Genomic DNA, 23,148 nt, shown 5'->3' with positions numbered 1-23,148 from the left:
AATTTTATCAGGCAAACTTAATGGGAAATCAGTATTTATAAAATTCTAAGTATTTAAACCAACTGTAGTTGAGGAATCTGAAATATAGATTTTAAGAGGATGTACTATTTTAAATGGCAATGTTATGGTAATACATTCTAGAATTAACCTTTTAGTTAATTTAAGACTGCCTTTTGTTTTGTTAAAAAATTAAAGGTCGTCTACAGTGGTGACATTTTAAAGACTTTACCTGATTTTTTTAGTGGAAATAAACAGATTTTTTCTGTATCCTATGATGACATTAGTAAAAACTACAGCAAGGAAACCCAACATGAGTTGTTATTTATGATGCTGCTTAGGCTGATTTATGGGCAGGTATTACATATTTTGATACAAAATATGGAATATTATTGTTTAATTTTTTTTCTTAACAAAGATGCAAACTGGGCTTTATTTTGCAGTTTAAGTGATTTTTATCTCAAAGGCTCAGCTTCTCCTATTTTTCTTTTTCATTCTGTGAGAATGAAGAAAGAAAAATCTGGTCAAATCTGCTGGTGAAACTAAGGCTTAGCCCACTGAATATAGTCACCAAGGGATTAATGCAGCTCTCTTGTCTTTTTTTCACTCTGGCTTAGGTCCTCCAAAATCATGTGCCTACATGATTAACACCCATGAACTGTCATATTGTATGTCGTCACTAGGAAATAATGGTTTATTCTATCTCAAGTTACCAAATACTGAATCAGATTTAAGAAAGTCAAAGAGCTCGTAGTCTCAGAAAAAGTTAGGAGTTAGTTACTGGTGGCAGGAGCAGTTGAAGTTAGTGTTATAATATAAGGATTTTTCTTTGCTCATATCTCCTGTCATTACATTTGTAGTTGATTTCAGAGCACTCCTCTTTCTCTGGGTAATGTTATTTCCATACATGAACACACAGAAGCTAATGGTGTGCTTACACAGTCTGAGGCACTGTTGGGAACAACCCTTCTGCGGAATGAAGTAGCAACTTTAGTGGAAATATAATGAAGAAGGGGATTAAAATGGAAGCATTTAGGCATATTTAGATTTTCAACTTTCATGTCTTTTAAGTGATGTCTGTAATTCTGATGAAAATTCTTCTTGAGTTGTGAAACTGTGGGCTCTACTCAGAAAACAATCTAAAATTCCTTGGATGCAAAATGTATTTTTTCACTTAGTGCAGAATGTGATTTATATAACATCTCAGCTGACATGATCTGACATGTTTTTACGAATTCCTTTGCAAGGCAAAAATGCCTCTAGTTGCAATTTATAGTAATGAGACTGTCTGCTGTAGAGTAACTGATTACAATGAAGGTATAAGAAGCAGGCATGTTTGCCTTTCCAACTCATTACCCTTTCCTTGCTTCTCGAGTTCCTAAGCCCGTGTTCTGGAGTAGTGGTATCTGTGGGTCTCCAAAAGCATTTTGTTTGTCCAAACACATTTTTGTGTACTTCACCATATATATAGTCAGATAGAATTTTGGACTGGAGTTCAGCTAATTGGGTTGAATACTGTATCTGGCAGATAAATTTGAGAAATACAACAAAGCTCCATCTGTAAACAAATCATGTAAACAAACATTTACATGAAAACTTCTTAATGATTTTTAGAAAGTGAATGGTAAATTGTGTCTTAGGGTCAAAAGCACTATTATGATAGTGCCCAGTTGTCTTCATGATGTACTTATGGATTATATGAGGGGACAAATGGACCAGGTCCTGAAGTGGGCAGTTGTTTACTTGTGGTTTTGATGGATAAATAGCAAAAGCCTGATGTGTATGCATGGGCATATATTCACAGATTCATGTTAAAATACTATTGAGAAAATTATCCAAATTTAAGTCGGGCTAGAGGAAGATCATCTTATTTCCTCCTAGTAAGTACTCATAGAAAGTTCCTGTAGCCATTTGCTGAAGTAATTTTTGTCTTAGAGCCGCATTCAGCAAACACAGCTGGGAGTTTTGCTCTTCTGAGAAATGAGTGTAGCAAGCTGTACTTGCAAGCACGGAAACATTGTGAAGATCTGGCCCCTGGGGAGCTTAGTGCAAAATTCTTTTTGAACATCCCAGAATGGAGAAAATCCTGACTATGCAGAGCCTCTGACAGAAGCTGCAATAGTGGAAGATAGGGGGAGGAGCTGCCAAGGCAGTGAAGAACTTCAAAGAACACTGGAACTAGGGGCGAAAGTTCAGCCTAATTCTTGTGTTATCTGAACTCGCTCACCCACCTCTCTTGCAGCGCATCTGCATAACACGTCTGGGTCTGGTTATTGCAATAACTTCACTTTTCTGGAATATGACTGGAAATGTATTCTTAAAAATGATTGTCATTTGGTTGAAAATGTTTTGAGTAAAATTCCATGAGGGAGGCCTAGACTAAGTGAAGCCACCCAGCCTGCTCGCAGGAGGGACACACACCTTCCCACCTTGCCTTCCCCAGCTGTGTGCTCCTGCCACTTAACTTGTGAGGGTCTTGTTAGACACCTCAGTGACCCAACTCAACTCCCTGCCATGTCAGAAAGAAAAGCTGCTGGATTAGTGACTTGATCAGTAAGCAAAAGGAAGAGTGGATTAAGCAAAGGGCTCATAGTCATGAAGCTAGAGCAGGAGGGGGGAAAGGAATAGAAGCTTTCTTCCTTTTCAGCATCTCTGAGCATTAAATATATTGAGGAATAAACTCAGTAAATCACAGAAGCACAGTGTAAGTGCTTTCATTCTGGGTGAAATCTGGGACTTGCTGGTAAATCTATTGATCAGACCAGGATTTCATTTCAGGTTTTATCTTTGATTTATGTGCATTGATATTCCTGAGCAGACCTTTGAAATATGATTGTGCAGTGTCTGATAAATACTTTGAATCCAACTCAAGAGAATGTGTTGAAAACAACTCTAAGAATCTATTTACCTAAATAAATGTAAAACTTAATTATGATGCAATAAAATATTTTCCCACCATGATTTGTGCTGCTGCCAGCCCATGACACTTAGTATGGAACATTAGTAAATAAGTCTATGAGTTACTCCCTGAAATAAATTGTCCTAGCCATCTTGATTAATTTACTGATTACTGAACATAAATATTCAGATCATATCTGAATTTAAATTACAGAAACTCAAATGCTGATGGTGAAGACACAGACTTGGGGTAGCAATGCAGTTGGTTGCTAGTTTAGCTCAGAGCAGAAGTGGCAGAAACCCCCTGTTTGCAGCTGATGGATAGACAGGTGTCAGAAGATGGCTTTGGTGTTCAGCTGCTGCTCCTCACCTGTCTGTGGTGCATCAGCCACACCCTACACCTTCAGGATCCTGTAGCCCTTAGGGGAAGGGCTGCATCAGCAGGAGCTGCACCCTTCTTTCACCTCTGAGGGTGGGCTCTGCAGGTGACTGGGCTGTGGGGAACCTGCCAATGCCAATGCTGAGAGCCTTGATGGTGGAGGTCTTTCATTGCCATGACCATGAGCCAGATGACCTTTATGAGCACTGAATTTACATAGGAGGAAGAATTTTCTTGTTCTGAAGATGTATCTGTTGATCACTTTGTTCTGTGTTATATTGATATTGTGGAGGTGCTGCAGATGTAGCAAGTACACAACTTCAAAATTCAGAGGGGTAGAGCATGTACTTTGAGAGGAAAAATACAATTTACAGCTTCTTTGGCAGACCGAAATACATAATGCCTCTTAGAAATGTAAGCTATTCCAGGTACTTCAGGAACTATTCTATCAAGTTTTATGTGGATGTTTTTATTTTAAAAATATTGAAAATGAGATAAGATTAAGGCTCATTATTGAACATTTGCTTAACTTCTGACGCATGACTTTGTTTCTTCACTTTGTACTCTAAATTAGGTCATTAAAATCAGATTGTGCATTATAAACAAACATGTTTGTGTTTATAGGTGATTATAAAACAAACACAGAGGTAAAGGCTATAATTTTGAAACAGATTAAATTTATATGCCCCTTAGAAATCTATATGTAAATTAGTTTCTCACACTCCAGCCGAGATCATGTAAACGAGCCCCAGAGAGCTGGTACAGTGTTGATGGTGTACTCAGGGGAGTTGGAGCACTGTAAAGACATTTGCAGGTCAGAAATGAGGTTAATTGACAGGGAAGTGTATGAGGACAGGAAAAATTTGCACAGTGCTTGTCAGTGGGTAGAGCTGTCAGTTCTTCCCTTGGCTACTAGTATTTGTCGAACAAACATGACGGGACTTCATGTCAGGGAAAGGGGGAAAAAACCAAGAGTCATCTTAGGACAACAACTTTGGAAAGAGTGGTGTTTTGTGGTTTTGTTCCAAGGTACCCACGTGTATGCACCTTCTGTACACAGTCCCCAGTCTGGCTCGTTGCTGCTGCTGGTGAGCCTGCTGCCTGCAACAGAGCTTTGCAGAACACGACCTGCTCTGGCTTTTCCTTGGGTATTCTTCAAGCCTGTGCTTGAGTGTTCGAGCCTGATTTTGCACTGCTGATGACAACTCCATCTTTTTGATGTGCCATATCATACATGACTTTCTCTGTCCTCTTCCTTTTTTTCCACGTGTGTTATGATTCCTGCCTGCTCCTCGTGGCATTAGTACCAAATTTGCTTACAATGCAAATAGTGCCTGTTTCATTCATGGATTCAGAATGTATGTCCCTATTTATAGATGTGCAAAGACCAGGCAAGAGGCTGATTTTTTTTTTCTATTGCAGCAGTGAACTGATAAATCTGAAGCTATTCCTTGGCCTTAGATACAAAAAAATAAAACAACACACAAAGGAAAATAAATTATGTCTGGCTGATTTGTGGTCACACCTTCCACTCTAACCATTGTGCAGTGATTTCTTTTCATTGTCATTAACTGTTCTCAATCTTCAAACAAATTTTAGTTGTAGGAGTCTTTTAATTTCTTTCTTATTTCTAAAATTCTCATGAAACAGTAAACATTCAAGCCTGGTCAATATGGTGAACAATGTCACAGCAAAAATGTCACAGCACTTCAAAATGGAAGTACTGTGGCTAGAAAGAGCATTTTTTCTGGTTAAAAAACTGGAATATATGACCCTGCTTTAGAACCTCACAAAGTGAAGTTTAGAAAAAATGTTTGTGTATTTCCAGATTTTGCTTCTTTTATTAATATCTATATTAAAATGTAAATATGTAAATATGTAAATATATAAAAATCAAATAGCTGCCTAGAGTAATTGTTTCCTAGAAAATACTTAGCAAATATTTTTGCTTTCTTCTTCTGTTGTTCCATAAATTTATTCTGCACAAAATGTAAAAATGCACGGTCAAAAAAGCATGTCAAAACAGTAAGCTATTCTTAGTAGTCTCTCTCTTAAAAAATAAATATTATCCAATATAATGTTGATGAACTTTCTACATAGTTAATAACAAAACAGAAAAAGCAATATGCTTTGTCATTTTGGACAGACTTTATTATTTTATTCTATAATATATTCAGCAGCTGTTTACACACTTCGACTGCTTCATAGTTTCAAACAAGTGTCTGGCAACATTATCAGGCTAATAGCAGAAATGAGATCTTTAAGAGTCATTTCACTTCATTCCACAAATGAGGATTGGATTTTGTCTTGTGTTTTCATTACTGATTATGAGCAACCTCCTTAAATTTCTCTTACATAGTAATCCTTTACAGTAATTATGTTTCATACTTGTGCTTTCCAGAATATACAGGTTATATTTAGGAAGGGCATTTGTTTGACAGTGGAAATGCTTCTATAAAGAAGTATCTTGTTGTGTCTCTTAAGTAATAAATAGTGCTTTCCATAATATGAAATGCTGGCATAGCATTAGCAGGAGATTTTGTTGCTCACTATGTTCATATTCATAATACCAGTCATCAGTGAAGGAATGGCAACAATTATGTATAATTGTGCAATTTATATTAAGTGTCTTTCCAAGAACATTTATGGAAGCATGGAAGGAATGAACAGCAAGCCAAAATGAATAGGAGTCAAAGCATGCCGCTGGAGGTACAACCCCAGTGGCTACAGCAGATGCATTCTGTGAGCACTGCAGGGAGCACAGACTCCTCTTGTTTCACAGTGAGCTGTTGGATTTAAGGGAAAAACCTTAGCAGTATAGGTGATGGGAAAATCAGAGACAGGTTGGAGGACTCCCAGAGAGAATGAGCTGATGCATTCAGATAAAAAAAATGTTACAGTGACTGTGCAGATATATTTTATAATGAGTGATAATTTTTTTTTTTTTTTTTTTTTTTTTTTTTTTTTTTTTTTTTTGAGTTCTAGTGTAGAGTCTAAGTAATTTGGTACTTTGGTACCAGTATTTGAAATGGTACAGCTGGAAAAGATTAATTGTTTTCACTTTTCAGATCATCATGGAGATTTTTTTCTTATTGTTGAATATATTCATGTGAGTATTTTGAAGACTGCATTCTTAAACAGCAGTTTCTTATTGTGTATGCAATACCTCATTCTTAGCAGATCATATACTTCTGCAGAAGTCATTGTTTCGTAATAATTTTTGTTTTTTAATAAAAAAGAAAATTTACAGAAGATTTTCTATATTAAGTCTTTGGCATGTTCACAACATTACTATGTCCCATTTCTGTTGACCTCTCCTCATCCTCACTTAGCTAGATACAGATTTCTTTCATTACCTGCATACTGGGAATACTTAAATAAAAACAATTAATTATGAGATAACTTATCTCTGAGGGAGCTTCCCATATAACGAAGTTTACTCTGTTGCTTTGGTTGTTAGAAATTCTTTTCATGCTTTCAGCTCTAATAGATGAATTAAAACCAAAATTTAAAAATCTGCTTCTGTATGATACTCAGCTTCACGTATCCCTTTATTAACACTTTACAGGAAGTGTTTAATATCTCTCAAAGTTCAGCTCTGCATTCTGCTTCCTTGGCTTGCATAGGGTATTTTAAAGTATTTTTGCATTGTTGTGGCTCAGCTTCCTGCCTACTCTGGTTTTTATCTTTCTCCATATGCCCACGTGGATGCGAGGATGGATGCTCAGGGAACTGAACAGTGTGGCAACAGTCTCCTCAGTACCCTCAAGGTGGGGAAATGAGGTGCCCACAGTCACTTTTCCACTAGTGTGTCTTCAGAAGGCCCTGAAGTGGTCAGGAGAGCAGAGTTGTAAGGAAATTCAGGATTTCCAGTGTGGACTCACAGGGGTTTGCAATAGACTGTGTTTCCCATTTAAAGCAGATCCAGGGCTGAGAGACCATCTGCCCTGCAGAGACACTGAATGCCCTCAGGGGAAATAGCTACTTTGGCTGAATTTTGAGATAAGTAAGGGAAGCCATGAATTTGATTTAGAGCAGAAATGGTAAAGTAGCAGCTTAAATGCGTAGAACTGTTTTTTAAATAATGGCTTAGTTTTGCCAGTCTACTGTTTGTTAAGATTGATAAGCATTACTGGAAAGATTCTTGAGTACTTTCAGAGGTCTCCAGGTTTCCAGACAAGTCTTTCTTTCTGTATTTGTAACCATTTCTCTGCAAACCTGCAAGCAAACTAACGAAACAGAACATGTAAATTGCTACATTGTATTTCTGAAATGCACCAGAGCTGCTCATAAGTTTTCCTTCTTTTCTTGAATAAGCAACTCTAGGTAATTTAAAGAAGCTCTGAATGATTTATAGAGGAGGCACTCTTAGACCCTGTGGCCACCTTTTTCCCTTAGGATCAAAAGGAATTGCTCATTTATAACTGCAAGCAGCAATATGCCTGGCTACCTGCAAGTCTGTTCACACCTGTTGTATGCAGTTAATAACAAAGTCCTTGAGAATATGGTTTTTATTATCATATTTGCCTACGTTTTACAGATTAGGCATCTCAGTTTTGGCATTGCTAAGTCAGTAAGACTGAGACTGTTCTTTGCAAACAAGGCATGCTTCTTGCATCTCAGAAAATATATAGGAAAACTGTTGTCAGTACTTGAACTGATATATCACTGCACAAGTACTGAAAAGTCCGGGCACTTATCTTGAGCTTTATAAACATAATCTCAAGTACAGGGTTTAAAGAGAAATAATTTTGCCTATGTTCGGGAGTAAGAGCAAAGCAGCTTTTCCATATGAGCATAGCTGCAGATTGGAAGGGACCCCAGGGGATCTCTAGTCAAACCTCCAGCCCAAAGCAGCATCAGCAAAATGATCAGGTCAGGTTGCTTTGGGCTGTATGCATTCTGGTCTTGGAAATGCTCAGGAATGGAGAGTGCACAGCCTCTCAGAGCAATGTCTGTCTGTCCTGACAGCCAGTCAGAAACTTGCTTGTTTCAGTTTAGTTCTGCTGTCCCTTTCTCTCCAGACACAATGCTGTAAGGAGTCTGGCTCTGTGTTCTTGGTAACATTGTCAAATTGGAAGGCAGCTATTTCCCTGTTTGAGACAAAAATGGAGACAGATTAATCAAGCCTTTTAAAAACAACAGATAATGTTGATAGGCACATTAGCACTTGGGAAATTATATCAAGTTTTCTTCCCAGAAAATTCTATAATGAGTTTTTCCTTAACAAAAATAAATAATCCTATAATATTAGATTGTGATCTACTAGATGTTTACAGGATTATATTTGTTGTTATGTGTTTTCCTAATATGTTAGGAAAGAGAGTACTAGTAACTGAGAGAAATGGGCCACATACTGAATCTAAGAGAGGGAAATCGGGTCCAAATCACAGGAAGCCTTGGGACGTGTGACAGCAGAAAGAGCAAAACAGCAGCATTTCAGATACTGCTTTGGAATATTCTGGAGAGCCTTCCCTGGTATGACAGTGACTGAGACCCAATCGAGCATACAGTGTTTACATCCCTCCAGCCTCTTCCCTGGGGGGTGGGGCAGGAAGAGGAGAGGGAAGGAAGCAAGGGATGATTGATGGTTTTTGAAAAGCTTTTCCCTGCGAGGGGAAGGTGTGGTCACTATACACATCTCCAGCTAACAAAGCCTCCCGTAGGTGGAGCAGACTTAAGCTTTGTCACCCCTTTGGGGTGACTGCAACACTGTCCAGAAAATATTTCTCTTGTTTTTCGGTTGAGAATAGAGATCTGAGCAGGGGAAGTAGCCTGTCACTGTTCCAGTTTGTACTGCTTTAAGACAGTTCTCCAGCACTGAGTCTGATTGTGACATCTGTGACCAAGGGTTCTGAAATAAGTCAGATCAGAGCACAGATCGACTGCTGTGTGTGGCACATCTCAGGAAGGCATGAACACACAGCTACGTTGCTGTCAAATCAAGCTGCAGGTAGATGAATGTATTAAGCCAATATAATCCAGTACTGCTGCCAAAACAAGCACTCATATCCACCCTCTTGCCCCTGCCTATTTTTGCTCAGTGTTACCTCCTCCATTACACTGGCACAAGCAGCAGCACAGCCACGTGCTGAACCCAACAAAGGAAATGATATGGAAAAAAATTAACCTGATCAGAGGAAAAAAAAAAAAAAAAAGAAAAGAAAAGGTTTCACCCAGAATCAGTTGCTAAACTTTTGCTTTTTCAGCATTGATGCCTACTGATGTTGTTGTGAAGCTGGCATGAGGCCTTAACCAGGCCAGGGAGTCTGAATTTATCCTAGCATTAAGCCTCTGGCATTAGCTTTATGCCAGCAGTGGGAATACAAATGTTCTGTGATCCAACATGAAGTTAGGGTAGTACAGACAGACAGTACCTGACCTTACACAAAGCCTGCTGGTACAAACTTATTCCATCAAATAATTTCCAGTGCTAGTGATCACCATGTGGCTGCAGTGCTTTTCATCCTTTTCATCCAGTAGACCTTAAACTTGTGTTATCAAATTGAGGCCAAATGGAATGAGATCCGTTTTAGGACTTGAAAGAGAGAAAAAAGGAAAGTTATGGAGAATGTAGTTCTGCCAAGTGTTGGTGCTTTCCTATCATTTGCTGTATTCAGATGGGCTCTGATCTATAGTAGAAATATATTAGGATACCAAAATACTTAGAGATTATTTCTAGGGAAGTCAGTAATTGAAGATTGTATGTTTTTGTAAATACTAGCATTTTCAGCTGTTGTTTGGCGTTTCAGTAATGAACTACCTGCAATTTTCTGTTCCTTCCCAGCTGTTTCCTATGGCCATGTTGAGGTGTATGGGATTGGGGCCACCGTATTGTCAGAAAGAGGAAGAGAAACCAAAAGGTGCCTGATGATGCATGTCTGTGGCAGAAGTTCTTCTACAGTGTCACTGATCAGTGGCCTGACAGAGCTCTGGACTTTCTTAGAAAATAGATTGTCAACATCAGTGGGTAATGTAAATACAGCAATGTAAACAGTGCAGAGTACCAGGAGTGAAGTTGGGAACTCCTTGCCTCCGTATGTCCCTGTCTCAGAGCCTAAGAATTGTAACGTTTCTTAGGCCTAAATTTCGTGAAGAAACTTAAGAATTTCCCCTCGCTTCCCAAAGCTGCCTTGAGGCACTGCAGAGGGCTGTGACCGGATGTTCCTCCCCCCTCCCCATCCCTAGTCAAGAAAAACTTAGGAGAGTTAAAGGGCGCAGTGTTTATCGCCTCGGAGCGGTCAGCCCCGCAGTCGGGGGGTGCCCGCGCCGCGGCTGTCCCCGCTGCAGCCGGGGCGCCGCGGGATGTCCCGCTCCGGCCGCTCGGGGGTCTGGGCCGGGCCGGGCCGGGCTGGGCTGGGCTGGGGCAGCCGGCGGCGGTCAGCGGGGGCCCGTGGATGGCAGCCTGGGCGGCCGCCGCGGGGTAGGGTCGACGCGGAACGGGGCCGGGCAGGGCGGAGGCCGAGCGGAGGGTTCGAGGAGCCGCAGCCGGCGGAGAAGGCACGGAGGCGGAGAGCGCCCTGCAGCCCCGCCGCGCCGCAGCCCGGCGGCCGCCAAAGTTGCTCCCCATCCCGAGGGGGAGCGGGGGATCAGGCGGGGCGATGATCTTCCCCAGCAGCAACAGCAGCGCGGCGGGCGGCGGGCGGACCCCCTATCGGAAGCAGGTAAGGGAGGGGAAGCGTGCGTTTGTGGCACCCCCGCGTCCCCCCCGCAGCCCCGAGGTGCTGGGGGAGGAGTGGGGAGAGGGGTGGCGACTGGCGTGAGTTGCGGCTTGCAGCCTGCTCACTTCTCGAGAGCTGGGATTTGAAAAAAGAAACTCTTTTCTCCTTTTTAATTTTTTTAACCTCCTCTGAAGAGCCGCGCCGTGACCTTGGCGAGTGCCGGGGCGGCCGCCGCCGGGTCACCTTCGCGGGGCGTGCGGGGCGGTGCGGGGCGGCCGCCGGGGGCCGGGCGGGTGCCGGCCCCGCCGGGCTCGGCAACAGGTTAGAAAGAACCCGGTGTCGCAACAGCGAAACTTGGGGCTGGATGTTTTTCACTCGCGGTGAAACGAGCGAGGGGATCCGGGCGCATTATTTCTTTCAAACAACCCTCCAGAAAACCTCTGCCGCCCTTCGGGTGCGCCCAGCTCCCCCCGAGGGGGGCACAGGGGGACCCTGTGACATTTTATGGGCAGAATGATCTCTTTGAAAAGCTCGCAGCACTCGCATCTATTGAGCTGTACTGAAAGAGGTATTTCTTTGTTTGTTTGTTTAGTCGCTGGAAATAAAATATTTGAAATAGTTGCGTTACAACCTTGCTGGACCGTTTGTCTTTGGCTGCACTTTTTACGCACACAAGATGCAATGTTGGTATTAATCTTACATTATTTACTGCTTAGTGTGTTATTTTTCATTGACTCTTCGATTAAATTTTAAAAAAGGAACAAAAACCCCTCACATTTCACGTTAATGGGAAAGCGTGCTCTGTGTGTGTGCCAGAGGGTAAATGGAGTAGAGGTCGCTGACAAGCTACCGGCTTGACAAAGCATGCCAAAAATACTATGGCAGGCTTCTTTCCAGGTGAGAAAAAAATCCTTCCGTGTCTGCTGCACTTAGTAGCTGAAACGAGTAATTTGACAGGTTCAGTCAGCAATACTGGGGAAGTTTGTCCTATTTTGCTTGGGGTCAGAATGCATTAAGGGCAGAAATAGGAAATCAGATATCACTGCTGCAAGCAGTGAAGGGTTCCATATAAGTAATGAGGACATAGGCTTGGAAATTTTGAACGCTTGGTGCATTGTTGGGGTGACACATGGTCTGTGTAGCTGACCTGCTTGACAGTGAAAGTTGGAATCATATTTTCTTGAAGCTTAAGTAAAAACTGCTATTTCCTTTCTCCTCCCTGTTATTTTATAGAAATATCTTTTTGATAAGAATCACTGGTGTGTTATCTCAGCAGCGCTCTGCAGATGCTGCCCAGCAGTGCATGGAGTTATCTTTGCATCTTGTAGTCAAAGTGTTCAAGTCCATACATAACAAAACATGCTGATTGTGTGCGCTGGTTTTGGTTTGTTGTTAATAAATGTCCTGGATACGCCCATGCTGATCATCTTGTCTGGTGCTCCTGCATACTTTATAAATGAAGCCAGTGCATCAGATAGTATTTCGTGCTCTCCCTGAGAGGACCATTAATCAAGGAAGGCCCCTTGTGTGGCTGTGCAGTGTGTCGGGTGCGGGGCAGGGTGTTGGCAGGAGCCGAGAGCAGTGGGGCCAGGCCTCGTGCTGGCAGGGCTGTGTTTTATGTGCGGATGTGAGTTTGCCTGCTGCTCTGGAGCAGGCTGATAAGATGCTCTTCTTTTCACAGTGCACTTCTTAGATTCAAGGAGCTAAAAGGGCCGACTGAATCAGAAAAACAAACAGACCCTTTTCCCCCAATAGGCAGAGAAAGAAATGAATGCGGGGGTATTATGTGGGCTTAAGACCCTTGGTACCAAAGGTTTCTTTTGTTAGTGTGTAGCTATTCTCTGCTCTAAACACTTCCTACATAAGGAGCCAGGGTCTGTGCTTTTCTGCAGTTAAGCCCATGGAAAACGCCTATTAGCTTCATTCATGTAGACTCACGTCGATTAGCCATTGGCTTTCTGATCTCCCTTTCACTCAGACTTCACCTGCAGGGGTGAGCTGATATCAAACAGTGCTCAAGAGTGCTGCAAGCCTAATTTTTCAACCCTTGATAATTAAGAAAGGTTGAGATTAAGTCCCTGTATGCTCTGTGTAACCCATAGTCAGACAATTGCATTGTAGTTGAGCTTTAGCCTGAGACACTAGGTACTGTTAGTATAGGAAAAGTTCTCAACCAATGTCTCTAAAAGGAGTAACTGGATTTCCTATGCTGACAGTGTGTCCTATGTGAAACTGAAACAATTTCAAGTAACTTAAAAGAGAAATTAAAATCTTTTGAGAAGCTTGGCTCTGTGTTTATTTTAATACATATCAGAGTAATAAAAGAGCACTTCATGTTTAGTATTATCCTGTTTCATTTTTAAGCATCTATAGCAGATTCAATTGAAAAAATGAGTGATTCACTGAGAGAAGGCAAGGTGACACTAACCTGATTTATTTTTAAGACATTGTAATATAATGTGAATTTCTACCTTAATTTAAAATATTGACAAAATGCCATATAGGTAGAGTAGTTTCAGATCTTTACCCATACTCTCTTTTTGTTTTCCCAAATAACTATGTTTTGTTTTGTAAACAAATCTGTGCCTATAATATTATGTTTGTTACCTGTCGTATCTACACTATGTAACTCTGGCATGTAGGAGCGAGTCAACAATTTCAGGTCAGATTTGACTGGCCTGATCCTATTCTCTCTTCTAAAGTACTTGTAAAAATACTAAAATGTGGTCTCTGCTCAAAAGAATTTCCTGCATTATTGAGAAACAGTCATATTAAAAATACCAGGCTTAAAATTGAGATGTTGCTTAAATGAGTGACAGCTCATCTGAGAACTTATTTGAAATGCAGGTGTAGGTCTTGTTAAAGAATGAAAGCCACACGACATCTGCAATAATAACCTATCACAACACTCATAGCCATACATCCTGTCTGAAAAAGGTGTGAGCTAAGACTTTTGCTATCAAGGTTATTTGAGCTATTGTAAAGAATGCACGTGTGTGCATGTGTAATGAAAAGGAAAGAGAATGACATACAATACACTGCTTAATACGGGTTTTTGTAGCTCTTGGTTTGTGGGGAACAAGATGATTCTCTGTCCCTCCTCCCACTTTTGTCATTCTCATGTAAATCGGGAGGCGCTCCTCTGAAGTAAATATTTCTACACTCTGTAAAATTATCGTAAATGGAAAATTAGGCTTTCTCCTGCCATCTGCTCCTTGAATCTACAGAGCTACTCCAGCTATTTGATTAGGGATTTTAAATCGCTTTGTGCGGGGAGGTTGCTCTGCTCTCAGGTTTCTCGAAGAGGAAGGCAGAAGCAGCTCTGGAGGCCTGGGAAGGAGGCGAGTGCAGGGTCCCACCAGCTCGGCCTGGGTGCTCAGCCCAGTGTCTGTGCCTTTTAACAGCTTTGCCCAGTAAGGGTGATTCTTGTTGCATTTTGATGAGTGTAATGTTTGTCTTGCCAGCATGAGGAGATTTACATAGTTTGCTGCTTTTGAGAAGATTAACTGGGTGTAGCTGCACGTGAGGAATTTAACACTGATTTGAAGTTTGGCCTGTGTGTGGAGGGACAAAGCTTTGGATCAGTCTTTTCATGTAGCTCTGTTAAGTGTTGTGTTGCAGGTTAGGTTTTCTGAAAGTTGAAGGTTAAAGTTGGTTTCTAAGGACAATTAAATGGAGAAAGGTTTTGCCAATCTCAGGCTAAAAGCGTAGATTAGCCTTTCACTCTATCTATAGGTTTAACCTATCAAGAAGCTACACCTGTAATCCTACTTTACGATTTCCCAGTTGGCTCTGTGTGTGGTGTCTGCGTGTGTGAGGAGGAACCTCATTAAACTTGCAAGACCTGGGCTGGCCATAACTCGGAACATGCAGCTCCACGGAGCAGTCTGTGCCCAGAGGGATGTGGCACATCACCTCCCGTGTGCGGGGATGGTGCTGCGGCGGGGGGAGGCTGAGGTGCCTAAGATTGAGCAGAGATCTGTGGTTACAGAAATAAATGGGATTCGTTTCTTTTTGTTTCTTTCTCTCAGAAGTATAAGAATTGTAATTTTGTATCACTAGCTCGAGGTGACAGACTATTTTCCTTTACATTGTATACAATGTTAAAGGATTTAGCTCGCTTTCGCAGAACTGAACTCTTACATTAAGTACCACCTACTTTAATTTTTTAAGTGCATCTATAAGATTGTTTGTGAAGTTCTGCTTTATTCTCAAGGCACCAAAACTACTCAGTCAGTGAGTTTCTATACTTGTATCAAAATGTGAATGAAAGAAGTAAAAGGAAACACCTTATCTTGTTCAGGCATGATCTTAGAGATTATAAAAAGTGATATAATTGTCTTATCTGTATTTGGCAATTTGAATTTTTTGTTTAGTATTTCTAAGAGGGTGAACAATATATTTTTGTCTCTTTGGAACTGTTATTGTTTAAAGTATGTGTCTTTGCCATTTAGTTTCACATGGAAGGGAAGATAGAAGTCTGTGTCTTGAACATCTGCTGTTTTGTTTCGGGTTCATTTTTTTCCCCCTGAAACTTCCAACTGTTAAAAAAATTGCTTGAGTTAACACATTTCAGAAGAGTTAGATCCTTTAAACTGTAACTGCTGGCAGGGAGGAGAGGGGAAGGAAGGAAGGGAGTGGAAAATCCTTTCCTGCAAGCTTGAGATGGCTCCTAAAACATCCGCACAGTGCTGCAACCAAGTAAATAAAAATAATGATTATTTGATATAGTAACAATTTTGGTAAGCTTTTTTAACCCCCTTTTGAATGTGTGGTTGAAATTGACCTTTGCTTGTTGCACGAGGTGGTGTGTAACAAAAGAAGTCAATGGAGACTAGTAACCTCTAGTGGATTTCCTTCATGGATCTGTTTCCAACTTCTTATGAATGTTTTTCTCCTTTTCTACAGCCAGTTGTTTTAAAACAGCTTACTTGGGGGGCAGTGTGAAGGCTCATAAATCTGTAATCTTAATGAAGAGGTGCATGGAGATGTTTTGATCTTGGAAGATGTGTTGGTGAGAAGTATTTCGAAAAGCCAGCAGAAGCGCATTTGAAAGTTCTTGAGCCTTGTTGAAATAATTGTGAGTTATTTTGCATGTGTTTCAGAATTGCAGTGTACTGTGGTAATTATAACAGCCCTGCAGAAGCCACTGTATTTGGAGCTTGCTGATGCAACAGGAAAGGGAAGGGATGAGTTAGAAACAGAGGAGAAACGAGGAGGGGAACCATGGATTAGATAAGCACAAGCCTCCTAAGCCAGCAACTTAGAAAACATACACACAACAAAAAAACATCATGTGCTGTAAGGGCTGGTTACTGTGATTAGCACAGCTTTAGCTGTTTCCCTCAAGAGACTGCAGCTAAGGCAGTGTAGCTGCAGCTGTGTATTGACTCACAAAGTAGTTTTAAACTGCAGTTGAAGTAATTGGATGCTGGTGAGAGATTGCTTTAAACAAATTCAAGATTATCTAGGTTTGTGGCAGTTTAAGTTAGTTTATTTCTAGGAATCTAAGTTTTGTAACTTTTATTACTGTTTATGTAAATTGATTTTTAACAGTAAAACTCTATACCAATTGTAAGACTTAACCTGTGCACTAAGATGTGTTGACTTAAAAATTATCTAGCAAGTATTTTGAAGTCTTAGAAGCTCTTCAAAACACAAATGTAGTTGCAACATTTCAAAACTGTCTTTTTTGGAATTTATGATGTAGTGTAAGGATATATCAGCTCTAGGGTCTGTTGCAAAATAATAGCTGACAACTACAGAAATGTAGAAATACATAATATGATTTATAATAACACCTTTTTGTTCATATGTCCTCGTAAAAGCCATGCTGTATGCTTAACTATAATTGTTTAGGAAATCGCTCATGTGTGTCTTATTTGTTTAAAGTATTCTGCTCTTGAAAAATGATGTGTCAAATAAAGTGGGTAGTTAGAATTTACTTGTTTGATAGAGTTGTAGAACTTTGTGAGGCTGCAGTGGAAACAAGCAACACATTGTTCTGCAGAGCCTCATTTGGGCTTCATTTTCTTTTGTGGAAGAATAGCAGAAACACCAGGACAGGGTGAGCATCAAACTTAGTCTAGCGGGATGCTTACCTGCTTGTGAAATGAAATGCTTCTTTACTGCAACTAAATATGTGTAACTTTATTTCACCATTGATTGTTTCTTTACAGTGTCCCTTGTTGGCAATGGCACTTTCACACCTTATTATGTGAGGTTTTTTCTGCTTAGATGAGAAGGGGATTTATTTCTTTCCTTACCTTCTATTGTTTTCTCAGATCAGAATCTCCTCTACCATATGGTGCTTTGTTCAATAAAGTGGAAATGTGAGTCCTTTGGTTAAATACAGCTCATATATTCTGTCATTTGGGTACTACAGCATAACAGTGTTAGAATTCAGTCCTTTAGGATATTCAAGGTATGTGTATGGTGCTTCCATTTTTACTGTGCTTGAGCAGTGAAGTCTAAGGATTCAGGTGGGAGTTTGGATGAGCGTTACAAGGCAGCTTTTCTCAGGATTGTTTGTCATCACAGGGCACTTCTCATGCCTGTGGTCTTACCAGCTCCCAGGAAGGCTGCTGCAACTTGGTGAAGGATTATCCAGTTATCTTTGAAAATCCGAAGCAGTGTTCACAGATTCTTGGCTACTCTGAGGTGATTCACAATCCTGCTTTAAGACTTACTTGACCCACAGAAAATTTATCAGGTTGTGCTTGTGCCACTGCAACAATCCAAAATCACTCCAAACACCAGGCAGGCAAAGGTAAAATCAAATGCCGATCCTTGTTAACAAGTCCACAAGTAAAAATACAGAATTCTTAAAACGGAGAAATGAAAAAAAACCCAAACAATATAGTAGTACAGGAGCTGCAAGTTTCCTTTACCTTAAGTGCAGGCATGTGGTGCACTACCTGCAGTCTTCTCAGGGAGACTGGTTATTGTCCAACCCTGTCACCTCAAGTTGTGTTCAGAGAGGAGACTCTGATCTAAAGCTCTGTATTTCTCTGTATTTTATTTGTACTTAACCCACTTGAAGGGTAAGGAGTAGTTATTGCTTTTTATTTTGTAAGTTGGTGATGCCTCTTTCAAGACCATAGGTTGTTTTTTCCTGCTTTGGAAGCAGTGATGTCTCTTGAGCATCCCCAGGCACAGACCTGGGCAGGTCTGCTGCCCAGCCCAGGCTTTGGAGTGCTCTTCAGCTGAGCACCAAAGAGATGGTTGGTGTGTTGCACAGGAGATCCCATGTATTAAATTATGAAGGAATTTAAAGTCTTGTGGTGTTTTTCTTTCTGTTCTGCCTGTGTGTACAATTTGCTAATAAACTTTAAACAGTTGTGCAGCAGATATTTTGCTGGGCTACTATGGGAGTGAGGGAGACCCTGTCACTCCAGCTGCTGCAGGTGACTGGCAGGTGGGTGTCACCTGTGTGCCCACCTTTGAGCACAGCCACGGTGACCCATTTGGAACTGTTTGTATTGCCACATGCGTGTGTGCTGCTCTGGCTTAGCTTAGCTAGTCGTTTAGCCAAGGCTTTAAATAACCTATTACAACATGAAACTCTTTGAAGTATGTAGTGTAGAAGTAACATACAGTACAAGTCTGTGTTAACTCGACCCCCTGTGGCTGTGCTGTGGGAGAGGAGGGACATGGTGGCTGTGCCATGCCCTGGCCAGGGACTTGCCTCCTGTGAGCCCGGGAAAGCAGCAGCCCCACTGCACAAACCTGGGCTTTGGCCGAGCTGGCACGCATTTCCATGGATTTCTGTCTGTGTGAAAGCAACCACCAGCAGACAAGATCCTTTGAAGTGTTTAGTGGTCTGTCTTCCAGATAAGTTCAAGAAGAGTTTAAAATTGTGGGTCTGAGTTTTGAGACTCTTGCTTATGCCAGCTGATATTTACATAGCCGGTGGTGCCACTGCATGGGGTGAGACTGCTGACATCAAAAAGTGCTTATTGAGACAGAGAACCAGAATACTTCTGAATTTCCCCTATGAGAAACCTGAGTAGTTGGTATATCATGGGGTTAGTGTTAAGCTCTCATTCAGAATCAAATGGTATTTAAAGTGCTTTAATATTATTCCACCCAATCTGTTTGGCTTGCATGTTCCTTATTATGATAGTACTTGTGCTTATTTTAAAATACTTCTGTGTAATTTGGAAAAAATATTTGAGACAGGTATTATATATGATTGCTCATCTACTAACCTTTGAAACAGAGGCATTTTATTTAGCATTCCAGAAGATATATCTCTGAATGCTACTTGTGAGAAGCACTTATCAAAACTGGGGTTTAAGAAAAGTGTTTCACTTAAACAAAAATATAAATTATAAGATATCTTTATAGTCTTAGGGTATCAATGCCTCCAATGCATACATATCCATGTAAATATTCCAGATTTAGGGATGTTTGTTGAGATGAGAGAACCGGTTATATCCTGGAGTACTGAGGAGCTATAGAATACATTTGAAATCTTCAGTAATTTTAATGGTGAAGAATGCTGAGATGTAATTCAGTATATAGAGTTTCAGCTGGTTAAAGGTGCTAGTGATACCTAGGACACACTGTGGAATCAGTAGAAGAATGCAGGGGCTTTTTAGTTTGTTTTTTTTTTTTTTTTAAGTGGCCTAAGAGCTGCCTCCATTCCCAGATACAATATTCTGCAATGCTGTGGAGGCTAGTGCAAGATGGAAATGGTTAAGGAAGTCATTCTTTCAGCATTAGAACAATATTTTAATTGCTGTAGTGACAAAATCATGTTAACCTTGGAAGTAGACTTTGTCAGATTGCCAGCAAACATGGTGTTCTTAGATCTCTCAGGTGTGGAGTGTCGTGGTCTCAGTCACTAAGGGCTACAGACTGGTGTAGTCATTGTAAAAAGCACTCTGGATTTCTATGTAATTGTTCTTTGTGTATTCTGGTAAGTTGTTGGGAATTCCCTGCTCTGAGGCTCCTGACAACTTGGTGCTTTCTGATTTACAGTTTCTGTTGCCATTTTATTATTGTTTTAGTATTATTAATGTGGGGGTTGGATTTCAGTACAGTAGATGATGTAAAGAAACATCTAGCCTATCTATGTGTCTTATCCTTCTGTCAAAAGACACTATTTTGGTGTGACACTTCTCTGTTGACCCTCTTTCAAAATGACTGAATCCACCTCCACCTTCATAATTTCCTGAAATAAGTGCTGTGTTCTGTCATTGTCCTGGGTAATAGTAGAAGTCCCAGGTCAGCCACACCTATAAAGGCTACTCATAAGGATTAAGATGGTGACCTGAAGTTCAAAATGGTCCTGTCACTGATATTTTGGATAATCTTAACTAAATTATTAAGGTTTGACTCTTCAAAAGGTACTTGCTAATATTAATTTCCTACATCTCAGATTTTGCACAGAAATATACTAACAAGTGGTTCAAATACTACAGCAATTAGGACTATTTGTCTTGAAAAAAAATTTATACACACACACATACCTGTATAGAAGTCTATGTTTTCTGTCCCCAGAAGCTCAGGACAGAAGAGATTGTTTGGAATGATAGAACTGTGTTCAAATTCTGCCTGTCACTTACTGTGTAAGTAGTTTCTTGATGGTCTGTGACAACATTCATCTGAACGCTGTTATTGCTATTTCAGATAATTAGCAATGGCAAAGTTCATTTTGGCAAGAAACTAGTCTGTTGAAACTATGTAGAACTCTAGTTTTTGAAGGTTGGTTTACTGTTAGCAATAGGTAAGTTTATTTCTAAGCAGATGTTTGTTGGGCAGAAAGGCAGTCAACCATGAAAATATTACTGAGAACAGGAATAACTCCCTGAAGTTCAGTGGCTAAGATTTTACAGAATTTAATCTACTTATCTTCAGTGGCCTTATGTCCTTATCATTCCTATGAAATGAACTTCCTTAGTGTTTAGGGGGTTTCTCCCCCTTTATTTTTTTTTCCTTCTTCTTTTTTTTTTTTTTAACTGGGAAGTCCTTCTTCCATTATTCTCTTGTCCCATTTAAATTTTGAAATCAAATTAAATTACATAAATTCAAATAATTGGGGGTTTTATCCCATTTAAATTTTGAAATCAAATTAAATTACATAAATTCAAAATTCAAATAATTGGGGGTTTTCTGTTTGTTTGTTTTGGGTTTTATGTTATTTTTATTTATTAATGGAAATGCAAAACACGGTCATTCAATTTATGGTGACTTTTGTAGTGAAACAATGCTGATGTACAAGATTATTAGTGTTAAATATGCAACAGTTGTGCAGATGGATAACCTGCAAAGGTAGACTTACTGCTAAGAAAAGTGCAGCTGAACGTACTTATTGAAAATGTGATTCCTTGAAATTGTCCGCAATGTAAGGCAAACCTGAAAGCAGTTGCTAAGCACTGGGCTTGTGCAGTTAGCAGAGGCAAGTGATTAATTTGTCTTAAAAAGTTAGCCAATGGCTGGGCAGATTCCCTTTCACGGCAGCATTTTAAAGTTAATTATCAATTCCAGATGTACTTATTAGAAGTATTTTCCTTCATCTATAACTTTCTGATGTTTTCAGCAGTATGATTCTTCAGCTGAGTTCTTGTACCAAGGGTAAGGACATGGCCAGTAAAATTGTAGATGAGTTTGGCTCTGTGCCCAAATGGACTGTTTTATTCCTGACTAGTGTTTGTCATCTATCCATACATAGCCCCAGACATGGTTAGAGCCACGTGTCCCTTCACCAGCCAGAGGTGGAGGCTGTCTCCCACAGGTGCTGCAGCTGTTGTGCCAGCTGTGCTGATGCCTGGCTGCTGGCAGCAGGGGCTTCTGAACCCTTTGGTGGCCGCTGGAGCACTCCTTGGATCATCTCTGCTTGTAGCTGTAGCTGCTCACACGCCTGAGTCAGACTGCTACCTGCACTGCCACGACCAGTTCTGCCTGGCAGTTGAATTTCTCATCTATTATTAATGTTGTATTAGTAGTATGTCTGGAAGCTTTCCTAGGTGTTATCTAATTCTTGTGTTTTTCATTTCAGAATTGACAATGATTCATTGTGCAGTCAGACATTCCCCCAGCAGCTATTTGGATGCACCAAGGCATGGCATCCTGCATTTGCTTAGCATACAGCTGCTAAATCTTTGTAACTGATCTTCAGAACTAAGGGTGTGAAAGGGATTGTTCATTATCATACACCGTGAGGTCACAAACATTTTAGTTTTAGAATATGCCATATTGTGTGGCTTGACTTTCTGATATCTGAATTATATTCTTAACCACTTAAAATCACTTTTCTCTCAGAATTCAAAATCTGAGTTTAAAAGCTGCATGAGTTAGAACAGTAGCTTGCAAAAGAAAAAAAAAAGTTTTGTCTCTTGGCTCAAATCAAGAGTGAAATTTTAAATTAGAAGACAATATGCGAGAAAAATTGATGGGGGCTGTGGAAGTGACTTACAACAACTCTTCTGTTTGTATGATTTAATATAAATTACAGCTATCAAGAACAGGAAATGATAAATAACGTAATATAGCATGGGTTTTTTTTAATTGCATGCCCGAGATTTTGGACAAAATTGTCATTTGTAAAAAGCCAGCAGTCAGAAAGTATTTGATCTAATAAGTGATAAGCATCTACCAAAAAATCATCCTTTAAAGAATGAGAAAAGACTGACTTGGGTTTGTTTCAGGAAAGGCTGTAAGGAAAATCTGACCCTAAGGCCAGAGCAGCATTGGTGCCTGTGGTATGTGCAGAGGATTTCACTTACTTTTCACAGACCAGTTTGTGCATGCTGCTTGTTGCCTTACTTGTAAGACTCAGCCAGAAGTACCACATGTGTTTGCTGCAGTTCTTACTTTGTGTATGAGAATCCAACGTTGATTTAGTTCCTGACTGTTTGATAGCCTAGTGCTGTTTTGTTACCACTTTCATGAGTCAGGACCACTGGTAAATGAAGCAGTCTGAGCTTCCTTTTTCTTGTGGTTTATTTTTTTTTTTTAATTTTTTAATCTCCTTGTTCTTTTGATGGGCAAAGGGGAGACACCAGGAGGAAGACTGGACACTAAGCAGCCATAGGGGCAAGGATGCTGCTTTTTGGAGTAATGCCAGCCTAAGCTATTCCTTGAACTGCCATCTTGGTCTGTGACTCCACAATTGCCTCCATTGCACTTGGATCTTTTCAGCCAAACTGAGGGAAAGGTTGTCTTGAAAGCTGAGCTGCTGGCAAGACCAGCAAAGACATCTTTGTA

General features: G+C 40.4%; 1 protein-coding gene across 3 annotated transcripts in view; it reads left to right on the top strand.

Moving 5' to 3' along the window:
* RBMS1 (RNA binding motif single stranded interacting protein 1) overlaps nt 1–23,148 on the top strand; it is a 142,290-nt gene that overhangs the window by 40,629 nt on the left and 78,513 nt on the right. The window contains exon 1 of one of the 3 annotated variants that reach the window (XM_041403285.1): nt 10,608–10,938. The exons of the other annotated variants lie outside the window; for them this stretch is intronic. Within the exon in view, the coding sequence (XP_041259219.1) occupies nt 10,876–10,938 (63 nt within the window). The 5' untranslated portion in view covers nt 10,608–10,875. Of the gene's footprint in view, nt 1–10,607; nt 10,939–23,148 lie in introns of those variants that run through there. 3 annotated transcript variants of the gene reach the window in all.

This window comes from Onychostruthus taczanowskii, unplaced genomic scaffold (genome assembly GCF_017590055.1).
Source record: "Onychostruthus taczanowskii isolate IOZ18803 unplaced genomic scaffold, ASM1759005v1 scaffold20, whole genome shotgun sequence".
Taxonomy (NCBI): domain Eukaryota; kingdom Metazoa; phylum Chordata; class Aves; order Passeriformes; family Passeridae; genus Onychostruthus; species Onychostruthus taczanowskii.
Note: the sequence above shows the minus strand (reverse complement) of the source record. Positions and strands in the feature narration are given on the sequence as shown.